Source organism: Lagopus leucura, unplaced genomic scaffold (assembly GCF_019238085.1).
Source record: "Lagopus leucura isolate 7727_CA_CO unplaced genomic scaffold, USGS_WTPT01 Super-Scaffold_100159, whole genome shotgun sequence".
Lineage (NCBI taxonomy): Eukaryota > Metazoa > Chordata > Aves > Galliformes > Phasianidae > Lagopus > Lagopus leucura.
The window spans coordinates 21,902,915-21,925,743 of record NW_024962335.1 but is presented as its reverse complement, the minus strand read 5'-3'; the positions used below and the strand labels follow the sequence as shown (position 1 = coordinate 21,925,743).

The 22,829-nt window shown below is 43.6% G+C and overlaps 1 protein-coding gene across 2 annotated transcripts in view; it reads left to right on the top strand.

The window, feature by feature from the left end:
* Nucleotides 1-22,829, top strand: part of WASHC1 (WASH complex subunit 1) — a 40,576-nt gene that overhangs the window by 10,048 nt on the left and 7,699 nt on the right. For both annotated transcript variants that reach the window (XM_042889386.1, XM_042889387.1), the window contains exons 2-4: nucleotides 1,787-1,940; nucleotides 19,414-19,525; nucleotides 20,212-20,358. In XM_042889386.1, coding sequence (XP_042745320.1) covers nucleotides 1,792-1,940; nucleotides 19,414-19,525; nucleotides 20,212-20,358 — 408 coding nt within the window. In that variant the 5' untranslated portion in view covers nucleotides 1,787-1,791. The remainder of the gene's footprint in view (nucleotides 1-1,786; nucleotides 1,941-19,413; nucleotides 19,526-20,211; nucleotides 20,359-22,829) is intronic.

Below are 22,829 nucleotides of genomic sequence, written 5' to 3'. Positions count from 1 at the left end.
GATGCATGAAGTGAAACAGAATGGGCCCGGGCTTCCTGCGGCAGCGCCAAGCCTTCTGATGGCTGGGCTTGATTTTGCAAATTTGTTGTCTATGGCTCTCCTTGGTTTCCTTCTCCTTTTTCACTTCACTTAAAAAAAAAAGACATACCACATTTCGAGATGGTACAGTAGGATCAAAAATGGTGAATTCAGAGGGGGGTGCTGCAGGAATGTCTGCAGGCTCATCTAATCTGATAGCCTTGCCTTTTGTGCAGCAAGGCAGGGAAATTAAAGAGTGTGTGAAGATCCCTGTAATTTTCACCTGCTCAGCTGCTGGTTGATGCTGCAGCTGTCTCTTCAGGCCCTTGTTTTCTGAATTCCTCCAACCTCACTTGTGTTTCTGCGTTTTTTAAGCTCCTCTGCATGCCCTCCTTTGGGAAAGGGGAGAGCCTTCCTCTGTCATTAATGAGGGTGCAGCAACCATGATGCTGTTTGCACACCGCAGTGCTCCCTGGAGCAGCTCCTGGTAACCTCCAAGTGCCACAGGGGAACATGTGCATCCTGAGACAAATATGTCCATTCCTGATACCTCATACTGCCATCCTGCTTTTGTTTGTTTCCATTCGGCTGAGTGAATATTTGCTTGTGCTGATGTACAGCACACTGCATGATGAAAACTCATAGTGAGCAGCTGTATGTAGACTGGGTCTTTTATAGTCTGAGTGAGCACAACACATGCAGACAACATATTTGAAAGGATTTGCTTAGGCCTAATAGCAAAGCTTCAGAAAAATATATGGACACTTGCCTCTGTTAGATCAGACTGTCCAAGCAGTTTGTATTTGTGAGTTTACAATTACTAATATGATCAGAGAAACAAATTTCAACATGTTCCTCTATGTCCCAGGAACTTTTTGTTGTTTTTGTGCACCAAAGCATGGGAGGCAGGCTGAGGGAACATTGGAGGAAGGGTGAGCACAGCTGGCAGCATGGAAACATGGACGGCTCACAGCCTTGTCCTAACTCTGTTGCAGAGCAATGCTCTTGGCTTGGCTGTATCTAGGAGCATGCGTAGCACTGCAGTGCATGTGTTGAAGACAACTGAAACGTTTCCATGACTGTTGAGCCCTTGTATGTGAAAGGATCCTGAAATAAGGAGTCTTTTTTTCAAGATAGTTACCAAAGAATAAGCCAGTTACCAGAAGTAATGAGCTGCTCCTGGGAGTCTCAGAATGGAAGAAGTCTCATTAACCTACTTGGAGCAAGGGCATGTGTGTACATGCGTGCCCTGTTGTTTTTTTAGCTGCCATTCTTGGAAGGGAGCAGTTCTTGGGTTTCTTGGAGCAGAAGTGGAAAATGAAATGTTGTGTTTTGCTAATAGAGTTGCATGACCTGAAATATATCCATCTGGAATATGAGAATGGGAGGAGAGGACAGGGTGATCTGTGACAAATCTTCATCAGCAGCCTCAACTGATTTTGCTCCAAAGCATGGCCTTTGTTTTCAGCATAGTACTGAACAGCAAATTGTTAATGATCATGCTAAAAATAAAATTGTGGTTCCTAAGACCATTCAGGCAAGCAAAAGGCTCCAACCTTTACTATAGCTACATTGGGTTTTTAAAAAAATCAATCCGTCAACCTTAAAATGTGCCTTCCTCATCAGCTCGTTGATGACCTTGCAAACACTTTCCTAAAATAGTTGGGTGGGCAGAGGGTGAAGTCTCTAAGTAAAAGCTGTGATACAGTAGAAGAGTGATACAATAGAAGTCTGTTTGCTATGATGTTCTTTTTGTTCTTTCCTTTAGGCACAATGACTACCGTAGCCCAGAAGCACTTTCTGGAAGGGCAAACATATTCCGTCCCCCTGATCCAACCAGATTTGCGCAGAGAAGAGGCTGTTCAGCAGGTGGCAGATGCACTTCAGTACCTGCAAAAGGTGTCAGGTGATATTTTCAACAGGTGGGTTCTTTCACATAGGGGCGGGGGTGGGGGCTAGCATTCAGCACTTGGAAATGGACTTCTGTGATAAAGCTAATGCAGTGAAAATGCATTGCGTTGGCAAGCAATGGAATTTCAGAAAAGGTCCAAATGCACTTCAATAAAAGGTTATTGGATTCAGGTACTGTCAAAGTTAGGCATAATTGAATGTCTTGTGTTTGCAAGAGATTGTTTGTTATTAGTTTCTAATTCAGTTGCAGATTCCCACAAATTGCATTGCTATTCAGCTCTGAGTATCTTTGATTCTTTCTTGGTCGTATTTTGAATGGAAGACTTTCTAATTTGAAGTATTTTGAAGGTCTGTCTTTCTGAGTTACTGTACTTGGAGCAGTAGAGTAGAAAATGTCTCTTTGTTCTGATCTCTGGACTTGCAAACTGCTCTTGAGCTACTTTTGAACTCTGTTTTTGTATATTGTTACAAGAATAGAGTGCATTAGTGCCCGTTCTTCTCATCAAGATCTCATGATCTATCTAACCTGGTGTCTTCAGCAATTCAACCCAGGCCTGCCACTTCTTGCACACAGTCATCTTTACATAGATAGATCTGTAAGACTATTTATATAGCAGATCAGAAAGATTCTTGGGTTTTCTTGCAAATTATAGTTTATCTAGTGTCTTCTTCATCTGAAGCCATCTTTGATATCTCAGTGCCTGGAGACAGCATGTCATATCATTGATATGGAAACCAGAAGATCAATACTGAAGCTGAGAGGCAAGAACACTTGCTTTGGTTTCAGTGGGGCCCATCATTGCCTCTTATGATTTATTATGGTGTGAGTAGGAATATGATATGTTCTTTCTTTTGAATTGTTTCTTTGTTTGATTGCTTTTTTAAGGGCAGTTTGAAGTCCTTCAGTTTTTGATAGCAATACTTTGAAAAACAGCCTCTGAGGGCAGGGTAGTCATGAAGGCTGAGCTCAGGTTACTGAGTAAATAAAGCCTTTTCTTTGGAAGAATCTTTCTTTGGACAGGGGCTGAAGGGCTCCTGGACAGGGCTGTGTGTAGGCTGGGCTTAACTGAACACAAGGCCTCATTCTTTTGTGTGCTTCTCAGTATGGCAACTCATGACATAAGGATGGGAAAAGACTTTACAGAGCTGCTACAAATATCAGGAAGCCACCCCTCAAGCCTGGGACTGATTGGCGGTGCTGTCCCTCTCTGTGGGTCAAATAAAGCTACTGATAATATAGAAGTGTTTCTTCCTTCTCTTCCCAACCCCCCCCTCCCCGTTCCTTCCCTGTTGTTTTTTTTTAAGCTCGCTGCTTTGCAACACAGTGTCCTGTAATTTCCCTAGGGAGGCAAGCCTGTTGTTTTGTATGCAAGTCACTTCTGAGTCCTGAGCAGTGACTGCGATGCTGTTCCTTCGTTCTTCGGTGCACTCATGACTTTTAATTACCAATTTTTTTCCAACAGCAGAGAAGGCTTCATTGGGCTTTTTGTTTGCTTTGCCTTTCCTCTGAGGTCTTACCTCTCCGATATAATTAATAATGATTTAGTAATTACGCAGGCATCTGATTAAAAGTTCCATGACCTTGGTTGTTCCATGCTAATCAAGGGGCAGAGCTTTCAAGGTGAGAACTTTGCCTTTTAGTGAAGAGTGACCTTTTTTCTTCCCTATCCTGAGATAAGGCAGCTCTATCTTCCATTTCCAGGAAGGAGCTGCCTTATCTGGGGAAGCTGGCTGCTCTGATCTGCAAAATGCTTGGCAGTGTTGACAGAGAGGAAACTTGTTCGTTCTGGCAGTCTCAGCTGAGTGTGTCAAACTCATTACTTCAGCATCAGAACATCTGCATCTTTGTAATACTGTTTTGTAGAAGCTGTTGGGTTGGTAGTGTGCTTCTGAGAGTGGCAAGCCAGTTTGTAATTTGTGGAAAGTGCAGTGAAAGAATCTCCCTTACTTTCTGTGGAAATAGGAATCTTTCCACAGATAATTATTTTATCCACGTTAGTTCATCAAAGTTTCTGCTTTGAGTTGTTGCTGACATGGTAGATGGGTATGAATTCTGCAAGTGAAAATGTCCGTCAGGAGCATTTGTGCAAGGGAGGTGAGCTTTTCCTCTCTTCATTTGGTGAATGACTGAGGGCAGCTGTGGTACTGTTGTGGTTACAGGAAGACTGTTCTGGGAAATCACCATGAGAAATTTCTGCCAAGCTGTTATTTCTCAAAATGCTTTCAGACAAACTGATTTGCTGTTGGCTTTAGCTATGGCGAGTTATGTGGTGAATGGGGTACTTGGGGAAGTTCATTATTTTGTAGAGCTTAAGGAATGTACAGGTGCAAAAAACGGTGTCAATTATAGCTGAGACCCAGTAATGCACTGGGGAAGGCACGGGAGAGCAGATCTGGCAACCCATAGAAATTAAACCTCTGTGCCTTGCTAACAGTGCACCTGGGCTGTGAGATGGAATCAGTAAGAGGGCAGCATCCCTCTGGGTCATGTTCCTAAACCATGGGAGCAGAGACCCATCCTACGTCCTTTGAGTGGAGAATAGTAAAGTACCATGTTCTGCATGGGGAAAGCACTGACCCAGGCAGGCTCTTATTTGCCGGGCAAATTGATGTCTTCTGTCACTGCTGTTAACAGTCTAGTTAGGACTCTTAGGAAGTCCTGTCCACTTGGTGCTGAAACCACTGTGTGAGGAGATTAAGAGGCTGGATGTACTTTCTGGGGTTTGTGTTTTGGAGTAATGGAAGCTCTTACTTTGTATATGTTAACTGAATTCATGTAATTAATCTGCAGTGGAAGCTGCAGAGAGGACCAAATTCATTGCCTGCAGCTACTGAGATTTTAATACATATAATTACTGCTGAAAACATAAATATTCTAACAGATCCAATCTGGCATAATATCTATATGAGTTTAACTCTTGGACATCTAAGGATGTGTATGTTTGGTGGCCCTGCTAGGCAGGGGGGTTGGAACTACATGATCCTTGGGGTCCCTTCCAACCCGGGTGATTCTGTGATTCTGTGATTCTGTGTGATTCTGTGACTATTGACATAGGCTGCAGTAGGAGGAATGACCAACTTTAGCACTCATTTAATGGTATCTCATCTGTTTATTACTTTATTACCAGCGTTTTCTGAGTGAAAGCATGTGTTGGAATCATGTGTTGTGGATTTTTATTTTTTTACAAAAACGTTATTCTGATAAGTACTTAAAAATGGTGATGGGTTTAGGTTTTCTGAGATGGCCCCTTGGTAAGTGAGGCCTTTGGGATTTCTCAGTTTCTGGAGAGAGATTTTGTTGCCAGGAGATGTTAATAACCTCTAATATGTCAGCTCATTATTCAGACTGTACACTTTTGTATAACAGATTTGTGGGAAATTGCCTATCCGAGTTATCTCATTTACTGTGATAGCAGTAGAAAGAAAACAATTACTTGGTGTGGAATGTCATTATCAAGGCTGTAGTCTCCTTTGCCTATAATCAAATCATAAGTTCTGCAGTAATTTCTCATGGACAACAGAGCCCTAAAGAAAGTTTGGGACAGGAATAACATTGAGATATAGAGAGGAAGTGCTCTGTGAGATGTGTGCCCTGGAATGAGCTTTGACAATGATTGCATGTCAGTCTGGATTGAAATAGAAAACGCAGACAAAATCTTAATTGTGAGGTGCATTTGGATGTTCCCCCACTTCTTCTCCATCATTAATCCGGATCATCAGTAGTGGAAATGAATGACTACAATGAATGACTTCTAAGATCATCCAGTCCAACTGTCAGCCCACCCCATATACACAGTGACCACATCCCTCACTGCCACATCCACATGTTTCTTGAACATCTTTAGGGAATGGTGACTCCACCACCTCCCTGAGCCTGTGCCACTGCAGCACCACTCTTTCTGAGAAGAAATGTTTCCTAATATCCAACCTGAACCTTTGAAAGTGACAAGACCCTTGTAAAGCAACAAGTCACCCCATTATACTTTGAAGGCTTCCCAGGGGCCATCTGAGAGAAGATGCTGGTCCAGTTTAGTTTCAGACCTCTCTCCTGAAATGCCCTAGGTGCAGTCATTCATTGTTAGGAAGGTAAAGCAAAAATGGTGACGTAAAGGAGTGGGTGTGTGGTTTACAGCTATGGAGACATGGAGCTTGGAGAAGATAGAGGAAAGATGCCTGCAGATGTTGATTTTTGTTGTAGAGATGGGTCCAGTTAATGTGGATTTTTTGTAAATGTAGCTGTTTGTAAGAAACTGCTCAGAAGTTTTAGCTCTTGTGTTTTTCTAGAAGCTGAATTTGAAAGCTTGTAAAGTGGAGCTTGAGAGATATTCCAGAGCTATTGGGAAAGGCTTTAAGAGTTGATACATGAGAAGATCAGTTCAACATGCCTGGATGGCTGATGGCAGCTAGCAAGAGCAGCCATCCCATGTACTCAAGGAGGGGGAAGGGATAGTGAATTTTCTGTAGGAGTCCAGATTAAGATTTTCTGAATGCTGCTAAAATCCCTAAGCTTAAAACTTTGTATGATATGAGACCAAGGCTCCATTCAGATACCTTGACAGCTCTATGGGGTGATGAGGTGGGGAGCATAGTTACAGCTGTCACAGCTTGAAATGAAAATGGAGTAGTAGGAATGTGAGACCAAATGGTTTTAAGTCCTTGAAAGATATTTCTATAAAGAATGAAACAAACGTGATGGACAGAATTCTTGCTCGTTTCACAGAGTGCTGAAAATCTGTCTTTTGGACTTCCAGAGATTAAATGTGTCTTTTGAAGGAGAAGAACAGAATGCTAAATTTGACTCTGCAAGGTTCTTTTTATGGCGTTGTCATTGAAATGTAGTGATGGTTACTTAAGCCCCTGCTCTAAGTCTAACATCGGCTCTTCCACACCATTTTCTATCACTAGCAGTCTGTTTATCTTTGAATCCCATTCCCCCAAAAAGACACTGATCAATCTGTTCTGCTTTAAGAGATTGAAAGGCAGGCTTGAACTTGATAAGCTGTAGCCTTCTTTATGCTAACAAAGCCTTCAGCATAGCTTAAAATGAGCAATTTAAAGAAATGATTGAAGTGCTTCACCCTCAATATCCTCCTCCAAGCAGACTTAAACTTGTCACACCTAATGGTAAGTGTGCAAATAGAAGTATGTTTTAATGAATAACTGAGAGACTCAGTCTGGGCATTAATGCAGAGCATTCTCAAAGCATGAGATGACTTTGCATTAGCTACAGAAAACATTCTTTGGGGAAGAAGGGCTCTTCATGCTTCATTTCATATCTGAAAACAAAATGAGGGAAAATTGTGTCCAGGCTGATGAAGTGGCTGAAAGGAGCACGAAAGGGAGCAGAAGCCTTAGCTATAATCTCAGTTACTAAAAATAAAGAGTGGCTTAGGTGCAATCATACTAAACTGATGATATATCAGTTTGCTGTAAGTAGTTTAAAAAAAAGAAAAAAAAGCAAAAGTTTCAGAAGTGTTTTCCCACTCCTGAATTTGGTCTCACGGCTGCTTTGAATAAGAAGTCAGACAATGATTTCAAACTCTTGAGTGGATTCTCTCTATAATTCTAGGGGCCCTTCCTGGTGATAGAATATCTAATGGAAACATGAGGCGCTTTGATCAAAACACATGGCATGTGCAGTACAAAAGACAAGTGGTAAAGAGAATCAGATAAACGTTTAGCCCAGTTGCATGCAGATTGTATTGGTTTTCTGACTCAACTTTTATTGCTTTTGGTTTGTAATGGGCTTTTGTGTATCTGTAGGCTAAAATGAGTTTACTACCATGTATAGATTCCCTATGGCTTAGCTTAATTTCTCTACAATTTTTAAACAGCTGTAATTTTAACATGAGGGTTGCCATATGTAGTAGCTGCCATTCTTTATTATTTGCTATCTTGGAAAACAGATGAAGCTAGTTTCAAAATCATTTACGGAAATAAAAGCTGTGGCAGGAAGACCAAAAGAAGCAAACATTAAACTCATTTGTGAATGTGGGAAGTAATTATCTTGATAAACATTGCTTTCAACAAATATTTTAAAACACAGTCAATTCGAGGTCATAGCTGTGACTGAGTTGATGGATGGGTCCTTCTGTATACCTTAACAGCTATAAATTGGCTTAAACTTTTGTGAACTGTCCTGTAACAAAAAATATAGGGATATAATTACCCCTTCTCTCAACCATTTTGAGAAGTGGAAACCAATGAGCTTATAGCTCTCTGTTATTAATGTAGTTGCTTACTAAACTTTTTCTGGAATGAAAAGGTAGCATGAAGTCCAAACACCATGGAATTGTAGCAATGCTTGTAGGAGCTTATGGAGTTCAGAATAGTCTGATTTGTTAATGCAGTGAGGTTGTTAATGGCTGGAAATGGTAGTTTCCTAGAGCCTGAGAGTAGCAAATCCAGAAACAATAGTGGTGATGTTGTATCCCTGGTGCTGTACAGGTATGTGAGAAAAGAATCTCACACCCCTAAAGCGGAAGGCTTTTCTGCATGGGAAGAGACCTAAGAGCCCTTTGAGAAATAAAGAAAAAAAAAATTGTCAAGGGGTGGAAATGCTATCTGTCTATGGTGCTGTTCCCTCAGGAATTCAGTGGAGCTGCTCAGAGTGCAGAAATGGCACTGACATCCCAGTGGTACCCTCGACTAATGCACAGCACTCATGACGGAGTCTCTTAGCGTGCAAATGTTAAGTATGCTTCCCTAATACATTTCCACAGTTCTTGTGCCCTGAGAACTTTCTCCAGGACTGATCCTAGTACAACTTCTGCCCTTCTGAAACTGCTGTTTGTGCAGACAAGCGAGCTTCCTTTCCTTGAATTGCTCTGGATGGCTGTGGTTTGGAAGGAACTGAATCTATTTCATAGGATATGTAATGACTGAGATTTGTCTGACGATAAATTATGTCTATAAACTACTAAGGCAAGAAGTTGATGTTAACAGAGATTTGGAAAGGATCTTAGGAACTTTTCCATCCAGAGAGGCATTGTCCGCCTCTACTCGGCTCTTGTGAGTCCCCATCTGCAGTACTGCGTCAAGGCCTGGGGCCCCGAGTACAAGAAAGACGCAGAGCTCTTGGAGCGGGTCCAGAGGAGGGCCACTGAGATGATCAGAGGGCGGGAGCACCTCTCCTGTCCTCACAGGTTGAGGGAACTGGGATTGTTTAGCTTGGAGAAGGCTTCTGGGAGACCTCATTGTGGCCTTCCAGTACTTGAAGGGAGCATATAAACAGGAGGGGGAACGGCTGTTTACGTGGGTGAATAGTGATAGGACAAAGGGGAATGGTTTTAAATGACACAGGGGAGGTTTAGGTTAGATATTAGGAGGAAGTTTTTCACTTTTCAGTGAGTAGTGACACACTGGAACAGGCTGCCCAAGGAGGTTGTGGATGCCCCATCCCTGGAGGCATTCAAGGCCAGGCTGGATGTGGCTCTGGGCAGCCTGGTATGCTGGTTGGCGACCCTGCACACAGCAGGGGGTTGAAACTGGATGATCGTTGTGGTCCTTTTCAACCCAGGCCATTCTATGATTCTGTGATGTGATGATTCTTCCCATTACTACCTCAAATGGCTGTAGCTATTTTTCCCCTCTGGAAATAACCAAGGAAGAGCAGATTTTAACAAGTTAGTATGTATTTAACAGCAAAAACAAAATCTTTCCCTTTTTCCATGTTTTGTAGCCTGCAGGTATGGCAGTATTGTCTGATTCTCCCACTCTTCATGACACAATTGTCATGTTGTTCTTTTCTTATACAAAGTGATAGCTCTACCTTCTCAACCAGCTTCGGATGCCGGACTCTCACACATGTGTTGGAATTATTTTCTCTTCCTATGGATGAGTTTTGTCTATTCAGTCAGCCCTGAAGGAAGAGATGCAACCAAGTCACTTTGTTTTACAGGCATGACTTCCATTGGGGATCTAGTGTGGAGAAAACTGTCTGGAAAATAACACCAAGAGGCTTGAAATGTGTTTTACTGACTCCCACCTTTGTAGATGGTAGTGTGTGCATTGTGGAGAGAGCTGGGGGAGGAAACAGGAGTGCCAAAGGTCTGTTCTTCACACTTGACTGGCAGATTAAATTCTCTTTCAGCAGTCCTTCTTTTTGACTGGCTGTGGTGCTGCCAGTGGCCTTTTTAGAAGGGGGTAGGTTAGAGTTTGGGTGTGAATGCAGCTGACAGTTGAGAACAGCGCTTTTGGAGACAGCAGATCGATTTGCAGATGATAATAGAGGAGAAATAAGAACTTGTTAATGTAAATCCTCCAAATAATCAATTTATTGAATCTACTGTGCTCTGCCATTAGGGAGAGGAGAGGATGAAGGATCAAAAGTAATATGTGTTAAAGAGAAACCCCAGGAGGATAATGTAGTGTCTTCTGAGTTCAATGCCATTCTTAATTTATTCAAGAACACAATCCTTATTCTGGATTAATATGTATTTTAAAAGGCAAATACATGGTTTTATTTTACTTTAAGGATTTTAATTTTAGATCTACTATCAAGGCTGAAGATAAGAAATGCTTGAGGGGCCTAAGAGGCATGACGGGACATTACTTGTAGAAAAGGAGGTAATGCTGTTGCCCTTCAGCCTAGTGCTAGTGCTGCAATGATAGCTTCTCTGGTTATCAATTAAATGTATGTCTCATGCCAGTCATTTCAGTAATGGCTTCAAACCCCACTAAAGATTTCTTGTTCTTTCTGTTGCTTTGCCCAGTGACTAGGATCTTTGGCTTCGCTTCAACAACAGCACTTTTGAAAGTGGCATCTTGGATTTTTTTTGGTTCTAGACCAAACTCAGGACTTTTCTATGTGACTTTTTTGAGAGGCAGTTTGAGAAGCTCCTGACTCCTGTTGGGTTACTGAGCACTAGGCAGGGCTTTCTTTGTTCTTTCTAGCACATGGCCAATTTAGGAAATGAAGTAAATAACAAACCATCGCCAAAATCATACCTTTTATTATGCTTCATGCTTACTTTGTCAGCTGGGGATTAGGGGATTAGCTGCTGCTGAAGGTATTGCTCTGTGTTAGTATTTTACAAATGGAGTGGACTAGCAGAATTTATGAATTTATGGTCCTGAAGTTTTGCGGTGGAGAGGGAGGATTACAAAGTATACTATACGAATTTGTTCTGGTATTGCTACGAAAGCAATATTTCCATTCTTAATGACTGTTTGCAAGTCACCACTTAGGGAAGATGAATCTTTAAGGACGCTGAGGAAAATGAAATCATGTGTCTAGAACTGTTCTCAAGATGATATCTGATCACTGATGTGCCACAGAGTGCTTCATTGAAATGATAGAGCAGCTGTCAAACAAAGCAGAGAGGTTCTGCTTTTCAACTCGGTTACAAAAAGCCCTCTGTCTAGAGCCCAAAGTTTTTTGGGGAAAAGTAACCAGAAATCTCTTAGAAGTACTTTAATTACTCAGGAAAGGTGTTGGATGAAAAACATGATAAAAAGTTACTCTTATTTTGTGAAGCACATAGGCTCAAATTAGCTTGTCAATGGGCGTATCGTGGAAGGTGCCTTTTGAGATTTAAGTGTGAATGCAATTGGTTATAGGAAAATGAAGAAGTAACATGAAACAGATCCTGTTTCTGAAGTGCAAATATTTTGAAGTGAAAGGCATCGCTGGCAATAAATAAGGAAATAAATGTTTCTTTTAAAAGAAAGAGACCCTTTTTGAAAGAGAGGGATCTGTTATGAGGAGAAATTGAAATTGGAAGCATGGTTGAGAAAGGGAAAATATATAGTTAGCAGTGAGGTTTCTTAACTAGCAAAGACCTAGTAACTATTTCTGAGAACACAATTCTAATGTGGTTGGGCGTATTTTCTTTGTAAGACAATTTGGAGGGGAATTTTGTGAGTCAGCATTGGTTGTCACAGGATGGTGAGAAGTATCACTGTTGAACAGAAGCAGTGAGTTGCTGTGGTCAGTCCATAACACCAGTCCATCAGTCCATAAGTCTCTGCTGCTCTGTCATGGTCACTCTCCACCCCTGCTCCCCCATGGGCTGCCCTCTGACAGCTCAGGCTTCTCCTGCAGGTGCTCTCCATGGACTGCAGCTCCTTTGAGCCTCACCTGCTGCTGCACCATGGGCTCCTCCATGGCTGCACATAATGCCCGTGGGCTGCAAGTGCACAGCCTGCTCCTCCATGCGCATCTACTCAGGCTACAGGGAGTTTCTGCTCTGTGCCTGGAGTACCTCCTGCACTGCCTTCAGTGCCCAGTGTTTCACGTTTCTGCACTCCTTTTCCAGAGCTGCTGTTGTGCAGCAGATTTTCCCCTTCCTTAAATCTGCTGTCCCAGGGCACACCCAGCAGTGCTTGTGTCTCAGCTCTGGCAGCAATGGGGGCCTTTTGGGGCAGCTCTGATCTAACATGAGACAGTGCTGGGCTGCTCACAGTAGCCATCCTGCAGGCCCCTTCTACCAAAACCTTGCCAGGTAAGCCCAGTACAACATCTTTACATCAGTGCAGCCTGTGTAGTAGAACCTGCAGGGATTTTTACTAAATCAGTTCTAATCATCGTTGCACGGCTGGATGTTGATTACCTTGGGCAGGAGCACTGATTCAAAGCTTATTCAAAAGATAGCTTAGGTGCTATCTGCAAAAGCTGGGAATAAAAAGGAACTTCCAGATCTTCTGCTACAAACCAGCCTGTCGTCTTGTTCTGCGTGCTTGAGATGATGGTGGGCTTCCTTTCCTGTGATGAGGAAGACTCCACAAATGTCTGCCTTGCTTCCCTACTCGATCACTGTGTTGTAGCAAGGCTGCTGTAGCTCCAAGTGAGACAAATGGTGGGGAAGCTGCTGTGGGCTTGTAAGTGCTAGGCTCCTGTTATCACATTCAGATGAAGCTCAGAAGCTTCAGCCAGTTTGGGCTGGTGGCTCATGCATTTTTCTCTGACAACCCCACTTGTGAAAAGGCACGCATTAGATATTTAGATCTGGAGTGATCTGTTTTCTCTGACTACTGCTGACGGAAAATGTGGAGTGAAATCCTGGTTAAGAGTAAAGGGCATAATGAAATTGTTTGTGTAGAATCAGGTATGGTGCCAGAATGAAGACTGTGAAGGAGCTCCTTTGACACACAGTGATCCAGAAAAAGCAGAAAGCTACTGTTTACCACACGGTCACCTGGATTCCACCCTGAAGTTTCCTGTGATTCTGTGTGGTGATGCATAATCTCTGATCTTTGAGAACAGAAAAGAAGATCTTTGGCCATTCTATGAGGGGAGTTTTAGTGAGAGAAAGGAGCAAAAGAAACCTAATGTTTGTGTGCACAGTTGATTAATTGAATATTACAAGATGCCAAAACACCTTCTCAAGCTATTTGCACAATACGATGCGTGACTTCAAGCAGTGTGGAAACAAAATTCAGTGTTTTCCTTTTGACAGTCTCATAAAATTCTGTCCAAACAAGAAGCAACCTTCCTTTCAGTAGTGATTTAAAAAACCACAAACCACAGCAACCAAACAAAAAAAAAAAACACTTAAGGCTATTACTAAAAAGATTGAAGTGAGTAAACATTCATGAGAAATTTGCAAGGAGGAGTGAAGACTACTATATAGCTAACAAACCAGTTACACTACTGAAGGCATCTTCTGCCTGGTATTTCAAGATAATTTCTGTAGCTGCCATCTGGAAAACAGCTCCATAGTATTATTCAGTATTTGCTCCCATAGTGCCAGTGGAGGAAATCAAAAGGCCACTTATAAGACTCCAGCAGAAATAATAGAAGGAACCATTCTTTTCCCCAGTACTTTAGACAATCCTTCCCAGCAGTTATCACTGTGAGGGTAGAACCTGTTGTGGTTATACATCCTAACATGTGGAAAAAGTAGTTTGATCAAAAAGCAGCTTGTATAGTTAAACTAGAAGACCTACTTATGTGATTTATTTGCAAACGCAGTCTTTCAACTCAGTATGTATTTAATTTAAAGAAAAGAAAGGCTGTACACTTTGAGATCAGCGCAGGATGGGAGACTGGAAGGTTAAGATCTTGTCTGTGGCCTTTAAGAAAAAGAGAAGGCTGTTCTGGAGAGGAGAACAGTGCTGCAGTGGAGCGGGTGCTGCATGGACAGGTAAAAATTTAAAACAGTTTCCATTTCTGTGTAAACTTAATTCCTAGTGAATTAAGTTCTTGCTTCACCTTGTGAAGTTCCTTTTGGGTGAGAACATGTCCTCTGAAGAGCGATGAAGAGTGGATCATGCTGAGGGTAACCTGACAACCTTCATCCCCCTCCAGGCTGCAAAGCTGTTTGGCATTGTGGGAGTGGGGCAATATGGGAATGCTGGAACACCTGCGAATCAGGCTTAAGGAGCAATCAAAGTGTGATAAACATTAATTAGTATAATACCCAAACCCTTAATGGAGGAAGGAACATTGATTGCACTGTCTCACTTGGGATTTCTTTCTGCCAGAGACGATGTATGATGACAGCTTCTGATTACACTTACTCAGACATGAAATAAGACTTTAAAAACTGCTTAAATATGAAGGAGAGAGGAGAGCAGAAAGCAAACAAGTTGATCTTTCTTTGAGTGGCTGAATGTGTTTGGCTTTCTGTAAAAGCGTCCATTTTTGCTTTTTGCCTTCCCAACTTTCGAGGTGAACTGACACTGTGAGCTGGCTTTGAACGCTTCCCTGGATTGCTGTAAACAGTAAACGTTTTAGCAGCTTTTCTCTTGCCCTCTCTGTCTCAATACTGCAGTGTTGCTGGCTGCTGGGTAGAATCATTCTGTGGGAGTGGTGAGAAGGGGACTCCAGCTTCTCACAGTCCCGTTTCTGGCTGTGCTGGTTGTTGCAGTAAGGCTGTCTGTAAAGAAGGCTCTAGTGCCTTATAAAACATGATTCTTTGTTAGCCAGCCAGGATGCACTAAGGTATTCTAGCCTAGCTCTCTTGGCTTGTTTAGGCCTTAGTAGACTCTGCACATAAGCCCTTATTAATGGGTACCAGGGTTGATAGTTGATCACTTCAGCAACCTGAGGAGCCATGGCCTTCTTCCAAGGAGATTCTTACACAAATTGGAAGTTACAGTCACTCTTTGCCACAGCATACAAATAGTAGTAGAAAAGAGTGATGACATATTTCCCGGGATCTAGGGAAAAGTGGGCTCTACAGCATGAGGGGAAAGATGGATACTTGGTGGCTCAGCACCACCTTGCTCTGCTTTCATCATGGAACAATGTATTCCTTTCCCTGAGCTGCACATGGTCTCTCCTCGTCTTGACAGCCTTTTGGAAACCCATTGAACCTTTTCCTAGAGGTCTGATGGTATATCATTGATCAGCTGTGGTACCCTGCTGGTTTTACTACCAGTAATTTGGATACGTGGCACCCAACGGTGTTATTCTTCACCGTTACCCAGTTTCAGCACCAGGCTCCTTGTAGAGCCTGGGGATGTGCTAAATTTCAAGAACCATAAATGCTGTCCCTTATGATTCACACCTCCTGCAGTAACGGAGGAATTTAATAAAGCCACTCTTTGTTAGGGGGGGGGGGGGGCCCAAAAACCAGCTTGACTTCTAGGCAAAAAGCCAAGGGTTTATAGAACAAATTTACAGTGTGTACCTAGGTTTAGAATAACAATGCCAAGCTCTCCCTGCTATCTCTCAGGACTGGAGCCCAGGCTGGGAGGAGACCAGAAGTCTGACTTGCTGTGGTGTGAACAGTCCTCATTTAAGAAAAAAGAAGTCATTTAATACTTTGGATGCCTTATCCTCCTGTGCAACTTCGTTTCTCATTCTACTCTGTAATGTTCTTTCTCCTTGGTTGATCACTTACTTTTGTACTTCAGACATGAAATTGAAGTTCTTTGGTATTCCAGAGAGGTTTGCTCCCAGGCTCTGCTGGCTCACCTTTCTCATTCACCTTGATGTGGAGTTCGCCTCTTCTCTCTCCTGTGTCCCAAGTTTTGTCGTCCCTGTCACTTTTGGGTGATGTGTGTGCTGAACGTGGACAGCAAAGGACCTCTTTCTGCTGTGATACTTCCCTCCAGCTCAATTCTGTCTTTCCTCAAGCTGCTTTGTTCAGTCACCTTTCTGGTAACCTGTCAGCCTACCTTCAAACCTGCTTTGATTTTAATTTTTTCTTTTTTTCCAATGTTGTGTGATCCCAAGCAAATACAGGTGATAAAAAATCTCAATTTTAACTTGGCACTTTGGAGTGCTTGGAGACTAAGAGGAATATTGTTATTGTTATTGCATCATGTGTCTTTCGTGCCACATCCCAAATTCTTTGTGTGTTTTCCTGTGGGAGTAAGAGAACAATAATCTTTCCCCTCTGAACAGGCACAGATGAAGCAGAGGAGATTTCTCTGTAGCTGCCTGAATATGAGGATTATCAGAGAAGTTTTAAGGAGATAATAGGAAATGATAAACTCCATGGCTACAGATGGGCTCGAAGATGCTGCCTGTCAGGGCAGCAGTGAGGAGAGGGGGAAATATTCCTGAGAACTGCTCTAGGTGCTTAGAGGGAGTCCTCTCTAAAATGGGGAAGAACATGAGGCTTTAAGAGAAGGGAGCCCTCAGCTGAAGGTGAGGGGTGCATGGGGCTTGACAGTGTAAAGATTTTAGAGGGATGGAGGATGTGAAAGCTTGAGTCAAAGCAGCTGAAAGATTGGCTTTAATATCTGCATAGATAAAAATAAAAGTCTCTGTGGATTAAGAGATAATCCACTAGATAGATTTAATCTGCCACATGTATTACTTCCGCAAAGAAAAGCACTGGGATGGGAAGGTTGGCTTGGCTCTGTGCCTGGGTTTTGAAGGCAGGTGAATATATTCTTTCTCCTGCAGGCCCCCTTTTCCCTTGTCCCCAGTGCACAGGAGGGCTGTCCCTGTGCGCCTCCTGCTTCTCTGCAGCTCTGAAGTCACGTTGAATCTAACTACAGGAGCTCCTGAAGCAGAAAAGAGTACCGAGAGCAAAGTAACACAGCAGTGACTAATAAGATGGGCACAGGATAGCTTCAGATGGTGGTGGTATTCTCGTCTGCCTGGAAACAGGATTCTGAGGGGCAGTGACAAACCGTTTTATTAACATTCACCCTTCCTGCCCATCCTGCCGTTGCCTTTCATATGAACAGCACTCAGTAACTCAATCCTTCCTAAATGGAGACTGAAGTCCAAATACAGCACTGCTTCAAAGGATTTGCCCTGTAAATCCTTGGGTACACAGCCCTCCAGCCCTTCATGTGTCTTGTCTCTTCAAACACCACTTTGACTGTAACTTGAACTGTGCACACGTAACAGTCATATATTCCTAGGAACCTGTGCATGTGATGGAATTTCATGGATTAGTTGGATTAAGAGTGTTTAATCGTTTTGTGGTAGTTACCTTGGCCAGCAAGAAGTAAAGCAATTCTGGTGTGTATTCCTTCTCTGTTGTATTCTGTGAAGGTGAATCTCAGGTGAAGGTTTTTGGCAGGTGTGCTAATGTCAGACTGGCAAATCCTAGAGCAGAGATCATAGGAGAAATCACAGATCACAGGGTGCTTCTGGGAGCAGCCAAAGTGATTTGAAACACCTGAGCTGGCACTGGACAGCTTCCCCAGCTTGTGCAGGGAGGAGGCAGTCTGTCTGATAGTGCCATTCCATGGCTGGCTGAAGTCACTCTTAATTATCTGGGAGTAGAAGAGAAGGATGAAGCTGTAGTTGAGTTCCTTGGGAAGGTAGAGGAAGAGGTGATTCATGGGGAAGGAGTGGTGGGGCTGTAGCGAAAGAAGAAATTGCCTCCTCATTTGGCCTACTTGCATTCTGGAGTAATGGGTGGAGAATGGGTACTGGTTTTCAGGTCTGAGCTTGCATGAGTATTTGCTTAAGGTTTCCTTTTGGAACAGAAAGGTATGCCTCGTTGACCCCTGAGACCTGGGTCTGGGAGTCAGCAGAATGCTGACTAGAAGTGTTTGACTGTTTGACGTTTTCTCTTTACTTTGGGCTGCGAGAAGGCTTTGCTCAGTTCTTTTAGGGCAGAGGTCTACTCACAGGTGAGAGGGAAAATTACATCATTGATATGAGGGAGAGAGGCAAAGCAGAAATAAATGACCAATTTTTTTCATCTTTGGAGGAAGTAAAAATAGGCTGGTGCCCCCAGGAGCAGCACTGGGAATGAGGTCAATCAATACGATTATGAAACACGTGCAAAAGAAGCAAACTGTGAGGTGGGAAAACTGGCTGGAAAGAACAGTTAGAAAAGATTTAGTTCCTTGGGAAGCATCTCGTGCTTTAACAAAATAAGGCAATGGGACAGCCCTGTGACACATGGAATTTGCTGCAGACAGGTGCTAGGAAATGCACGCTGAAAGGAACAACATAAGCTACTCTGAGAACTATCAAGTATATAAACGATGTGGACTTCCTCCGCTGAGACAGTGGGAGGGTGTGGGAAGGAAATCATGAACAGATTTGCACTTAGTGTTGGTACAAAATACAAGCTGTTAGGCTGTATTTAAAGTAAAAGGATGAAGAAGTGGAGGATGCTACTGAGAGGCGGGATCTCATGAGGTTCAGTTTTGCTCATCTCCCACTTCAAAAAGAGTAGAATAAACTGTGTGCTCTCCTGCCCTGTGCATGAGGGAGGGTTTTCACGCCTTCAGAAAGAGGGATGCTTGGTTATGAGCAAGCAGAAACGCTTAAAGCTGGCTAGAGAAAGAAATGGGGGTCTTTCAGAATGAAAGAAGGTGAGCTGGCTGCTCATACTTTTGTTTTTTTCTGTAGCTGCAGCCAGCAGGAGCCTTTAGAGGAATCCATTTTTTTACTGAGAGAGTGCATTGCACCAGGTGAAAATACTTGAAAAGACTGTGGTAGAGTTGGAAAGTGCTAATGTCACCTTTGTTACTGAAAGGAATTATACAGACAGAACGAAAAAAAGAGCATAGGAGTTCTCTGCTTAAATGCAAAGGGGGACTTGGGGGTGGAATTTAAAGATAAGACCGAGATTGATTTTTCCAGGCACAAAATGATCCGCTGGAACTCGTTGCTACAAAACAGTGCTGAAATGAAGTACTGTGGCTCCTGAAAGATTGTGTGGTCACAAAAATATTCTGTGCTGGTTTTGCTAAAGGGATGAAGCTTCAGAACAATTGTTAGCATTTGAGCTTGAAGTGGGGCTGCACCTCATAGTTATGTACAGAGGAGGAGGGTCTCTTCTAAGAAGGTTGTTGTCTGTTGATAACTTATTATGGCTTTCTTATTAGCTGTAATTGCAATGAGAGGCATGGGGTTTTCTTCACTCAGTTCTGACTGTGCTGTGCAAGGAGAATGTCGCACAGAAAATCACAGACTTGTCTTGTTTCATGTTGGAGCACGTGAGAAACTCTTAACGGGACCAAGACAAAAGTATCTGACCCTGTACTATCTTGCCTTGTGAAACAATCCAGACCACTGAGATTCACATCCTTTCTCTTGGTGTGGTGACTGGCTCTTGCCAAAAATTCTCTGGCTTTAGATTCTTATCCTTAAGCAATGTCCTTGTTCCTTAGGATCTCTCAGCGGGTGGAAACCAGCCGGGCACAGCTTCAGGCAATCAGTGAGAGAGTCACGCTCGCACAAGCAAAGATTGAGAAGATCAAGGGCAGCAAGAAGGCTATTAAGGTAGTGACTCCAATGAAGGCTGTATGGCCTCTCTCCTTCTTTCCACCTTCTATCTTTATCCCTGAAGCAAGCTCTGCAGAAAAACATGCTGCCCATCCACTTCTCTGTGCCTTGCTGCTGAGCAGGAGTTGTGATGAGAGTCCCCCTTCTGACAGGGCCAGTTAATGATTCTTAAACCCACGGGCTACCCAGCTCCTGGCCATACAAGGCCGATATAAGTTGTTGCCTCAACTACTACCTTTGGAATAAAACAGCTTTGTGCTTTGCTATGCCCAACACCCTCTCATTTTGTGTTCTTACAATCTTGCATTGAATAGAAGCTGCTGATAGAGAGCCTCCCCCTCCAGTGCATGTTTATCTGTGTGAGCTGTGTAAAACTGGTGGAAGTCTTCCTTTTACCATTCCTGCTGTATTTAATACAGTGTTTCTAGTTCCCTTCCTGCACTTTGGAAGCCTTTCTGCCTCCTGTTACTTGCAGAGAAAGAGAATTTTTGGCACTTCAACTTTCAAAATTGATGGCCCTCATGATGGTTTCTGCAGAAATAGCCCTTAAGAGCCTGTTAACTCCAAGGCTCTCCATTCCCACGGGCAGCACAGATCACGTGCCTTAATCTACTCCACGTGTTTCTGCAGCAGAAGATTGCTTAGTTGCTGGGATTTTGAAATACCTCCTTGTCTCTCCTCAGGTATTTTCCAGTGCCAAGTATCCTGCCCCTGAACGGCTGCAGGAGTACTGTTCGATTTTTGCTGGTGCAGAAGACCCAGCTAAACAGAAATGGCCAAGACACAAGATCCAGAGCAAGCACAGAATGCTGGATGAAAAATCCTTGCAGGTAAGGAGGAGGAGAAAAGACTGTGAGATGAACAAGCAAAGAGAAGTCTCCTTGATGAAGTAGACCAGAGTTTTAGGTATGGGTGGGGAGCTGAACAGCTGTTGTCTGCAGCAGGTAGTGTTGAAGGAGGTGGCGTTCCTTTCTTGTTTGTGTACTGAGTGAGGGGGAGATGCTTCTTAGGGTGGTCTGAGAAGTGATAGGTTTGATACAAAGGAACACCCCGACAGTTTGGGTCAAACTGGATTGGAAAGAAGAGAGAACAAGTTGGTATCTGTAAAGGTTACTGCATGTGTGCTGTGCCAGGAGTAGCAGATGTGCTCTTCCTGGCAGGTCAGGGTTCAAACTGTCATCAGGGTTCAAACTCAGCTTCCTTGCTCTCTTCCCCCTAAGAGACTTGCTTCCACATCCTTGTATGCCGTGGCCCAAAAATAAACCTGCCACTGAATGTTTTATCACACTAAACCTTCCTGAGTTTTAATGGAGTTGAGGTCTCTGTACAGTGAGGTAGTTATGAATATTTCAGCCAGATCGGGAGTGGAGTTGCTGGCCAAATGGACAGCTGGCACACTTGAGCAGGGTTTGTGCATCCTTCAAGACCTGGCAGTAGGCCAGGGCACAGCTGCATGGGACCTGTTGTCGGCCAGCTGGGGCAATCCAACTTCTGTTGTGCTGGCTGTCTGATGGCCCCATCCCATCAGACAGCCTGCAGGGAGCAGAGGTACACAGGCATTGGCAAGGGAAGGGTGCTGATATACAGCCCCTCACACAGGGAGGTGACTGAAAAGAGAATCAACTGGTAGAGGCTCCACTAAGAGCAAATGGCATGCCCATTCGACTTGCCTGCTGGTAAGAGAGCTTACCATGCAGAGGCATGCTCTTCTTTGCAGCCTATGTCACTCACCTGCAGTGCCACCCTTCCCCTCGCCCAGGAGATCCCTGTTCCATTGCAGAGTTCTGCTCTCCATGATCAAGGCTGCCATCACCACAGGGACTTTTGCAGACTCCAGTGTATGTTTGTGCTTCTTCCCTCCTCCCGTGACTCAGTTCTCCCTTTGGACTATTTCTTTTTTGGGAGGGCCTGTGGCTTTGTCACCCACAACTCTTTTGTGGGGTAGGACAGTGCTGTGCTGACAACTGGCTTATGAAAGATAGAAGGACCTGCAGGAGTGGCAGCTGCTGTGCAGTGGGGCTCAGTGTGGTCCAAACACTGTCCAGGGTGACAGGGCCTTCTTATCCACAGCTGAGCATGAGCATGATGTGCCTTGCAGTAATGAAATGTGATAGAGAGAAGTCTAATGTTTGCATTTATACCCTCCTCAATTATTCAGGGCTTTCAGCAGAGGCTCACTGCCTGTTTTCACTTCTAATGAGGGCCTTTTTGCTGGGAGCAGTCACAGTAGCCTTTGCTAACTTCACTCACACACACACACGCACACACACACCCTGCCAGGAAAGCAAGCTCTGATCCTGTCATTTTGAGGGTAAGTAATGCCAGCCTGTGCTGAGTGCTTAGGGTTTGTGCTCTGGGGCAAAAGCATTTGAGTTAGAACTGTATGTGGTTCTGCAATTTTATTTTAAAAATGCTTCCCTTCTGGGAAATTCTCTTTTGCCCTCCATTCCACAAGCAAATGAAGACTCAGCTGGTGAGAGGACAGAGGCATAGGCTGGTAGCATAAGTGCTGACAGATAAGAACATTGGAGATGGGGTCCTTGTGTTAAGCCTGACTCACTTGCTTTGCACATGGCTGCGTTAGCAGCTAGGCACTGTTAAATGTGATCTAGCTGCAGGCTTTTAGGGCTTTTGAGGTGCTGGGCACTGTGTTTGTGGGTGGGATGTGTCTGAGTGTTGAGGTACCCTTCCAGAGGCTGGAAGACAGGGTTTTCCTCTGGACTGTGGGAAACATGGTCCATCTGGGACTGGGGAGAGGTCCGACTGACAGTTGCAAGTTTTTGAAGATTCCTCATTAGACTTCAGCAGTATCAGTAACCTGAGCTGCCCAGTGAGCTCTGCAGAGTTCACCATAGGTGCAGGCAGGCACTTTCTAACCTTTAACTGCATTTCCAGTTAGCCTCCATTAGCATGAGAGAGAAGGGGGTTTCAGATGCATCACTCCAATTCCCATCGTAAGGTTGCGTGTTAATTAAACCTAAGAACTAGTGTGACTTATATATTGTTAATCATAGGCTCTTAGGGAGAAAAGTGGCTGGAAGTGCATCATAGACGATCCTGCTGGGTGCCAAATCACCATGTTCAGGTGTTGAAGCATTCAAGCACACTCCACGACTTCAGTACATTGAGGCTGCTGAACCTTTGGCTTTTGGTCTTCCTGTCACTTTAAGAAAACTCACTCTTAAATGATGCATCAACTTGCAGAGTTCACAGTTGCAGGATATTATTAATGACAGGTACCTATTCTAAATATCAAAACAGATCTAGATATTTTAAGGCTTGCGCTTTGGTGGCATTTAAA